General features: G+C 36.7%; 1 protein-coding gene across 1 annotated transcript in view; it reads left to right on the forward strand.

Annotated features, from left to right (window-relative positions):
• Positions 1–9692, forward strand: part of LOC100703088 (seizure protein 6 homolog) — a 92170-nt gene extending 82478 nt beyond the window's left edge. Inside the window, 8 exon segments of the mRNA XM_003450463.5 lie at positions 4386–4582; positions 5451–5645; positions 6043–6234; positions 6422–6616; positions 6807–6845; positions 6948–7056; positions 7141–7237; positions 8451–9692. Coding sequence (XP_003450511.4) covers positions 4386–4582; positions 5451–5645; positions 6043–6234; positions 6422–6616; positions 6807–6845; positions 6948–7056; positions 7141–7237; positions 8451–8477 — 1051 coding nt within the window. The 3' untranslated portion in view covers positions 8478–9692.
• Positions 9693–10348: the final 656 nt, after the last annotated feature.

Here is a 10348-nt window from a genome sequence, read left to right on the forward strand (position 1 = left end):
GACCAAATGACAGATCTACATCACTCCAGGAGGAAATCCATGAGAGACGAGAAGACTGATAGCTTTTATGACCCAAAGGTGAAGGAGAGCTCAAACAGAAATGAAGATTCCATGCAGTCACTATAGTGTATGCAGAATTCATGTTATTCCTCAAACAGATTTAGAAGAAAGTGGAAGTTTAGGTCAAGAAAGTTTTTTGCCTATCCTGTAGATGCCCTCATAGAAGGCACCAGGTCTGTATTTGCACAGCTTTTACAACAGGGCAATAGCCCTGATCAATGCAAATAGCTGACCTGACTGGCTACCTACCTGGACTTTTTTGGGGAGGGGTTAACAACGGTAAAAACAGTAATAATAATAATATTTATATTTATAACAAGGTGCAATGATAATTAATGTGCAATAATAACAGTGTGCAATACAAATACACTTATTCTTCTTTTTTATTACTAAGTTATTATACTGTGTTGTGTTGGTTGTGTTGGTTGTGTTGTTTGTGTTGCGTTGTGTCGTATCGTGTCGTGTTGTGTTACATGTAGTGCCGACGTAGGACAGTTTTCCAATTTCATTGTACTATTGTACTATGTATGACTGTGCAATGACAATAAAGAGTTATCTTAGAGTATTATCATGGAGATTTGGAAGTGAAAATTGGCTTTGTCATTCCTGTCACTTCAATCCACAGTGGTCGATTGTCAAAGAACACGGAGGTGTAAATTGCCCTCATAGTGTTCCAGCTAACCAGAGGGAGTACATTGCCACCCAGATTCATGCAGCCCACATTCATTATTTGTGTCCAGGAGGAAAACCCTGTCCAACTTTCTTTATATAAAAAAAAGATCCACCCATCATTCTGGCCATGTTGTGTTAAAATTTTATTTTGCATTATTTTCCACAGAAGCAAACCTTGTGGGGCTAATTAGATCCGCTTTTTGTTTATACTGTTAGTCAACATAAAATATTCAAGATTTATTCCTAGTCTGATTTTAACAGCAGTTTGTTTGCTCTCAGAGGAATTCTGTGGGGAGGTTCTGGGTAAAAGACTGAGTAGAGGAGAGGTCATTTGTTTCCCTTTATTATCAAACTCTGTCAATCACAGATAACATGGCCTTATCTCCTATTACAGTGTTTGTCCCAAAAAGCTGAAATGTCAGTGTGGATGTGGACAGGACCCAAATGTTAACTCAGGCAAGCCAAAAATAAGCAAAGAGCAACCCTTTTTATTTGGCTGTTTTGAAAATGGCCAAACATATTCCAAAAGGGAACAAGACATATATCCAAAAACAATCACCACGACGATGGAAATCAGAGTATAAACTGGGTCTGAACATCAAAAAGGAACAACAGATGCTCTGACAATAGACAAGGCGGAGACAGGACTATGCATAAGGGCTGTATATAAAGAATATAATAGCGCTGGGAGAAAAAAAAATGATACAACATAAAATTCCAGTATTTTGTGTGGCAAAATTTTATCTATACAGGGACACCAAATATTGATATTTTATTAAATATTGATTAAAAAAAACTCTGGGAATACTATGAACAGGAGGGCTCATCAAATGCACCACCATCTTGAAATAACATTAGCTGAGCAAACTTACATTAAATCGGCTCAGCCAAATTACCATCAAACACTGGACATACTTGACAAAGCTTGCTCCTAATACACAGCAAGCTAAGAAAGCTAATAGCTCAGTCAGACGAATGAAAATTAAACAGCAACCTTCTCCCATCTACATAAAATCCTCGGCTCCTAGGTGATTGTATTGAATTTTTTAAACATTCTCCAACCTCCTGCAGCTTGTGGTGACTGAATGTCTGCCCAGAACTTGAGAGTGTTGCACAGCATGACAACTTAGGATCACAAGGCAGTTGCACAGGTCGTTCCTGATAGGAGGCAACCTTTCAGCAGACATTATAGTCTGACTTGGACTTCCTGCAATCACTCTCAGAGAGATTGTCAACAGTTTGCAACTATGAATTAGTTTGCAACTTATAAATGCAAACTGATTACCAACAAGATGGGACTCGACTCAACTGCCTGCCAGCTGGTTACATTTGGTTTATATTCCTATAGAACAACACATGATTGACTAGGTGCAAATGTGGATATTTCTGTTTGTGTAAACAGCAACAGATATGTGATTTTTGACAATTCATTATTTAATTGCTGTATTATCAGAAACAGATAGCATTCAGTTACAGACTGATATCAGGCTAATAGCAGGCCCTGGTAATATTTACAGCAGGTTTTAGTGACAGTGTTGGCATGTTTGACAATTTCAAGTAATTTATTGGATAAAACTATTTAATTTGGTTGGCATAATTTGAAGTTGAACAAAGGTGATCACAATCACAGTATATGTTTTTGCTTCAAATCTTAAAGACCACTAGGGTGACCGCAAAACTATGACTCAATAATATCATAACACTGAGGTCATCATAAAAAATAACAATGCAAAACTGGAGCCTAAAACTCAATCATTCATTCATTGTTAATTTATTTCAAACATGTAAACAATATGCAGGTACATTTAGTAAAGAAAAATGAGAGAGAGAAAAAAAATACTATACAGAAGTCAATACATTTCAATATTGCTACCGTTCATTCATTCAATCAAGAACATCCAGAAGCTAAAAGATACAGTAAGCAAATTTGGGGATCATAACAGCAAATCAGCTGGTAGTTGCATTTTGTCTGTCCTCAGCATGTGATTTAAAAAAATTCTGTCATGTTGTTGCAATGGCTCATGTGTACATCGGTCACATATATCAAATCTGGTTGAGCATGAGATACTTGAAACATTCACAAACATAAAGTAGCACAAAAATGCTATAAAAGCAAAAAATACTATAAAAGCTGTAGTTTATTACTTTACTTTTCATTCATATTTTAACATTAAATATTTATTACAGATCTGTGCTCTTTATATGCAGAATTGTGCTGCTGAGATATTTTTTATTTATTTTTTAGAGTGTGAGCATATGTTTGCTTGAAAGTTTGTTTTTTGTCAGTATTAATAATCAGCTTGTCAATGTGATTTTTTTACATTTGAGAATAGCATATTATCTCAGAGCTTATTATTATTAATATTATTATTATTTATTTGTAACATATTCTTACTCATTTGTGTTCAGACAGTTGTTACAAACCAGTCACTTTTCTTATAGATGAGCTTGACTCAGAATTGGATATCTTGACAATATGGATATCTCTGCAGTGTTACTGTAAATCTATTGCTCAGACAAATACATGTAGAAAAGACAAAGACACACCATTTAAAAACAAGCCGTAATTACATACAGCAGCAACAGAAACTGCACATTTTTGAGGCATCGTAATTTGAAACTTGTACTCTGAGCACTCTTTTCTCACCACACTTTGTGCCCTTGGTTGGTCACTTGATCTGGCACAGTAAACAGTGATGTACAGCTTGCATGGGAGACGGGTAATGGCTGTAAAGGCACCGCTGCTGGGCTCCCATGAAGCATGTGATTGAAGGCATTATGCTATTCTTATTCTTAATTTTTAAATGGTACAGTTCAGTGATTATTAACACAATCAAGTTAAGTCGTAAAAACTAGCTGCACTGCTATTTCGACACCAAATTTAGTCACATGTAAGAGCAACCATTTTCTTGTCCTCTACAGCTTATATGACTACATTTCTTCCCCCCAGTATTCTTCATACTCTGTGTCTGAACAAATGTCAAGCTTTATTGATGCTGATGTGATTACAAAGACATATGAATTTTCCAAATCGAAAAAGGTTAATGCATTTTTATGTTAATCAGTAACAGCGAAGAATCCGCCAAACTGTGACTTGACTACCGTATACTCTATCACACATTAACATCACAAACACAACACAAAACATGTAGAACTGAATTCATACGTATTTATTCATTATTTATTATCTATTATTTTTTTAACAGTTTTTGTAGTCCTTCTATAATTCCGTTTTTGGCAACTTTTTGTAAAAGGCCGGAAAAAGGACAATTCAAAAGGCAATTCCTTTGGATTATTTTGATGATATGCTCAAATACCCCTATATGCACACCAGTATATATTCATGGGATGTGGGGTGGGGTGTTGGGGGGCATCAGACAGACATGAATCATGAATAATTTAATGTTTACATTGCATCAGATGCATCTAATATAAACAAAATTGCAATTTTCCAAGTACTGCTGACACTGTCTAGTATCATCAGCTTGTGCTTTCATCAGCGTAAAGGGAGACAGAACACATTTACCAGCTGAAGCTCTGAGCACAACACTCAGCAAATACACCTCAGAGCCAGGGAACTCTGTCTAAATCTGCAAAGTTACTAAGGGGAAAACAAACAAAAAGTAAATTTCTTTTTGTGATGTCAATCCTAGTCTCCATTTGGGAAAGAATGACCTGCTGACCTTCTATGATGGTGATGACCTGACTGCCAACATCCTGGGCCAATACAGTGGCACGCGACCACATTTCAAGCTCTATACCTCCATGGCTGATGTCACTATTCAGTTTCAGTCTGATCCTGCCACTAACATCTACGGCTACAACAATGGCTTTGTGGTTCACTTCTTTGGTAAGACGGTGGTTCAGTTTCATTTTCTCTTAAAAAAAAAAAAATATAAATATAAATATATATATATATATATATATATATATATATATATATATATATATATATATATATATATTACATGCTTTTAATATAAGGCATACATTCTTCTAATTCTCTTAGGATTACATATATTGTATACTTTTTACTGTAAATGTACCACAGGCAATGGACCAAAAATGGTAACAAATGTGGAATGTAAAATCTTACTCATATCTGGAACCTAACACATCATCATTTAGGGAACGAAAACAAAAGAAAGGTGCATTTGTTCCCCTGTCTCTTTGTTCCACACTCTTGCTGTGCCTTTGTCTATCTGTCTTCTGGCTTATCCCAGGTGCACAGGATTAAATAACAACAAACACGAAACATAATAATAGTGTTCACTTCAACTCAGCTGGTTTTACCTAACTCTTTGTGTTCCTGGCCATGTATGCTGTAGTTAGGGAGGCACAGATTGACTGGTGCCAAACCACATGCTGCGCTCCTCCTAGGAAACATCACAAGCCTCTATTTACATTTTCTTCCCAAACAGTTTCTGTTTAGAGCACAAAGAAAGCAAAAAATCTGCAGTCGTATTTATTCCCTGCAGTGGGGGTTGCATATTAATGCTCGGCTTTTTCCTTGAGGATCCTCATTATTCCTTTTAGATCTAGATCTGCTCTAAACAATAAAAAATTGTTTGTTATACAAGAAAATGGATTATTAGGAGAATATTTATATATCCTCAGTAACACATTGTCCTCACAATTTTTGTAAATCCTTATTTAACATCCTGCCTCTTCTCTCCCCTACCTGCGCTGCATGACACCAATGGCACCAATGCCAACAGAGGTGCCAAGGAATGACACCTGCTCAGAGCTGCCGGAGATCACCAACGGCTGGAAGAGCATGTCGCATCCTGATCTCATACACGGCACTGTGGTCACCTACCAGTGCTACCCAGGATACACACTTGTTGGCTCTGAGATCCTCATGTGCCAGTGGGATCTCAGTTGGAGCGGTGATGTGCCAAAATGCGAGGAAGGTGAGAGGAAGCACATAAAACTTTCTAGTTTCTCTTTAGTCCACCTTGGGAGTTAGAATAAACCATCATTGGTCCAAGTCTCAGACCTTTTTGCTTAAATATTATAGTAACATGACTAAATACAGGTTACCTTAATACCTGGTTAATTAGTTAGTTTGATATAACTATGTTATTCTGTGATTGTTCAATTTTAATACATAACATGAGGATGAATTGTCATGTGGCAAATAGTTAACAATATAACATTTATTGGAACAATATTTAGTGCAGCCGGTGCACTTCCTTTGCACAACAAAATTAATATTTTTCATTGTTAATTATACTTTTTATCACTCCTGTACCAGCACCGGTGGCAGTAATAACTAATTATCATCACTTGTTTTTGGTGATGCACCAGTGATGACATGCCAGGACCCCGGGAATGTGCAGCACAGTCGTAAAGTGATCACTGGCAGTCGCTTTGCTGTTGGATCGACCGTACAGTTCATCTGTAACAAAGGCTACATTCTGTCAGGCTCCAGCCTTCTAACCTGCTACAACCGTGATTCAGCTATGCCCAAGTGGAGCGAGAGACTGCCCAAGTGTGTCCGTAAGTTCCCTAAGTCAGAATAGCATAGATTCGCAAACATGCAATTATGTACACCTACACTGTTAGTGATGTGCAGCTAAGCAATTATGAGTAAAAGGCAAAAGTTACAATGTGTCACTGTTTCTACTGTACAAAGATGCATGAAAATAATAATAGTCTTAATCAAATATATTGTACTGCTCCTCAGCTGAAAAGTATGAGCCATGCAGGAACCCCGGTGCAGCTTCCACCAGCATGCAGAGCTCTGAAAAGGCTTTTTATCAAGCAGGAGAGATGCTGACTTTCTCCTGTCACCCCGGCTATGAGCTGCAGGGTTATGCCACCATATACTGTGTTCCTGGACACCCGTCACAGTGGAATAGCACTCCTCCTGCCTGCAGAGGTAAACCACGTAACCTTTAAATACAGTCAAAATATACAAAAACGTAAAGCAGAATCTCGACAGTTTTAAGTGCTGTTTACAAATGCAGGTTCTCTTGAGTCTTTTGGCCATAAATGTAATGCATGCACTGTGATTCACATTGCATAAATATGGTCTACATACTCATTAAACTGCAATTATTTCTTGGTAGCGTCCTCGTCACATTATGTAAATGAACGCAGACTAGATGGTAAGTCATATTTCAGTACCTTGCAGAATTGATTGATATTTATTTGTTGACAATCGTTCACAGGCGTAATTACATGTTATGTCCTTTTTTTTCTTCTTCAAGTTGTTAATACAAATTATGGCACAGAAGGAACCAACATTGCCCTTGCAGTATTTATTCCAACTGCAGTCATCTTGGTGATTGTCCTTGGGATTTACATCTACTTTGCAAAGTAAGTCATAACTCAAAATTTTATGTAATTCCCTTGTAATAAAGGCTTTACATGATGTTTCCTGTTTCTGTACTCTTTGCTCAGACTCCAGGGGAAGTCTATTAGAATGCCAATGTCCTCGCCACCGTATGACAACATGACAGAAGAGTCAGCTTTCGACAACCCCATATATGAGAGTGGAGTAAGTACAGATGTCATGAGCATGCAAGACGTGGATTCACAGAACACCAGCGTGCTGTCCTGATCTTTTCCCATCCGGCTGTCATCCCATCGTCATCTCATGCATCACCAGCAGAGGGCGCCCTCACACCTCATCTTTCGTCATCATGTCACTCATCACTGAGAGCTAGTGGTCTGAGAGAGTGGTCTCTGTGAGAAACAACATTTTTCCTCACCTTACTCTGATATCACATCTCATTTGCATCCTGGATTTCCATTCTCCATCCTCTCAGAGAAGTGAGAGTGTTATGTTAGAGCTCATAGTGGTAACTTTTACCCATGTTATATACAACTTTTCCCTAAAAGTTGTGATGCTGTGTAACGCTGATTTGGGGGCAACAGCAGACTAAATACAAAAACAAATTAAATTTTTTTTTAAAAAAGAGTGTTTTAGCAAGATTAAGAAATGCTTCAATGTGAGAGACAGGATAGATAAAGAACATTTAAGCATAATTTACCAACATGTATTTCCAATACTGCATAATAATATAGATTCAGAAAATCCAAAGAAATGTCTGTAAAAGGACAAGGATCATGCAATCGTCAAGCACCCAGAAAGCACTGCTTTAAAAATGATTCTGTAACAGAAATCCATTCACACGTTCAGGAACACTTTTAAGAGCCATTATTGTTGCTGCATCTACAAATCTAACACCACAGCACAAAGGAGGCCTTTAATTTTCAACACTTTACATGTTGCCTCTGTACAGGTTTCATTTAAATATGGCTTTTAAAATTATTTGGAAATCACTCTGTTTTGTTTTGATTTACATTTTACACAGCATCACAATTTCTTTTGGAAATTATATAGTTGTATGTTTATCATGCTATATGCTGCAGTCCCCATGTGTGTATAAAGGTACAGTTTGCTCTAAAATCTATGCAAATGAAATCTAGCAAATGAACTTTTGCTCTGACGTTAATTAGCCTTAAACTAGCATATACTTATAAAGTGTACTTTCACCTTTGTAGTGAGAAGAACCTAGAATTGCATAAATGGCTATTTTCATTTAAAAGGGATATTTAGTTATTATTTAGTTTTTATAAATTTTCTCAGTCTTCTTGTGAGTATAGTTACCAGCTGATTCATAAGTCAAAAGGTACACAAGGCACATAATATATGCATAGGCTGTTGTGACAATAGTAATTCTATTTTCTCCTCTTTGCTCCTTCAGCACTGGCAGACTCATTCTAGATACTAAATCCTGTCATTATGTCCAGTTTGGCTGTACTGCAGAACAACTATGAGGTGAGGTCTCCTGATTCTGAGATCGCATCTTACTCCAGTACTCCGACCGTTCAACGATCTGTTTTTGACTTTATCTCGATCCTGCCACTTACTCACTTTTGTCTGAAGAATTTTTTTTTCTCTTAAGAACCACTGGTTGGTGAGAATTTTGAAAGACATTGTAGGTCTGTCATGAAATATGTAACATATTGAGAATGAAATGCTAAATCATGTTTGTCTATACCTAAATAATGGATAACAGATAGGCTACTTAATAAAAAAGAAATATCCCCTTGAAGATGCTTTGTCTATCACTGCATTTCAGTGAAGTTCACAATGTTGTGCTGTTATTGAACAACAATTTTACGTGTGGCTATAACATCTATGTATTTCATATGCAGACTTGTCAAACTTCTTTTTAGTATTGTCTTTTTCAGCACCCTGCTTTACTGTTTATAAGTGAAAATTGTTTACTCACTTTCATCAGAAGAAAAGATAAAATGACCATAAGCTGATGATAGACTTTTTTTTTGGTAAAAGCTTTAGCAGTGGTATTTGAAAAAAAATGTAATGGCAATCCGTAGCTGCCCAGCTAACAAACATTTCACAGGCTTTTGTTTTTTTGCTGTATCATTGCCATTGCAGCCTGTATTTTCTTATGTTCAGTTTAATAAAATGTCCAGGACTGATCACCAACACTTTACAATAAATCATCCAACTACTTGCTTTCATCTAAGCTCGCACTGCTCATTTTGACAACATTGAATCGGAATGGTAATAACATCTATTAGAAAAGAGATTTGCTGTAATATTCAACAGCTGTATTGTAAGGAGGAGCATATATACTTTGGACTTCACAAGCTGCACCATCCTCAATAATTTCCTGTTTTTTTTAATTATTATTATTATTATTATTAAGCAGATTGCTTTGTCTGATCTGTACAGGACAAATGAAAAAGGTTAAGAGTGTTCCATTTAGAGCACTTAAAGGAAGAATTACTCAAACTTTTTGGACCATCTCTGCACTATTCATCTTTTACTCCAATATTCTTTTTTTCTTTTTTCCTCCCCATTTTACCTATTTTGTGTATTACTGTAAATATGTCTTTCTCTCCACAGTCAAATCAGTTAATCTGTGGAACATCATGGTGATATTTTTCTAAAGTAAATTGTTGATGACTGTCAGTGATTGAATGTTTTCGAGTCCTTTTTATTGCCTCGAGTCAGTGGCAATTAGAGATTGGAGGAAATTTGGCTTTGATTGTTTAGCTCTGTTGGATACAAAGGCCCCATCCACCCAACAGACTTTGAAAAAAGAATTGCCATTATTACTTGCTTCACTTTGTATGAGTCTGCTATCTGTAAATAGACTGCCTGTCCAATATGAGTGCCTCACGACTGACTATAATCTGAGTCATCACATGTGAAAATAACAGGTACATGAAAGATTCATTCAAGATTCATTTACTTTCACTTATGATTCATTTCTATCTTAATGTTTCTGATTAAGAGATTTAAGAAATGATCCTGGATATATTACTATGAACATTTGTGTGGTTCTGACAGCATACGGCCTCAGAGGATTTCTCAAATACATGTTTTCATTCAGGAACCATTAGCTATGCATACCGTTCTTCTCATATCACACTGTAAAGTCTGCCTTAAAGGATAAACATCAGCTAGCTAATTTGTGTATGTTACAAAGTGTGGTTGCACCACATCATTAGCATCCTAGGACAACAATCATCAAAACCTAGTGACAGCATACAGTAATCGGCTCACATCCTGATCTATGTCACCGAGTCACTGCGTTACAAAACAATTGAAATCATGCAGTGTGCAAAA

The sequence above is a fragment of the Oreochromis niloticus genome, linkage group LG10, assembly GCF_001858045.2.
Source record: "Oreochromis niloticus isolate F11D_XX linkage group LG10, O_niloticus_UMD_NMBU, whole genome shotgun sequence".
Classification (NCBI taxonomy): Eukaryota; Metazoa; Chordata; class Actinopteri; order Cichliformes; family Cichlidae; genus Oreochromis; species Oreochromis niloticus.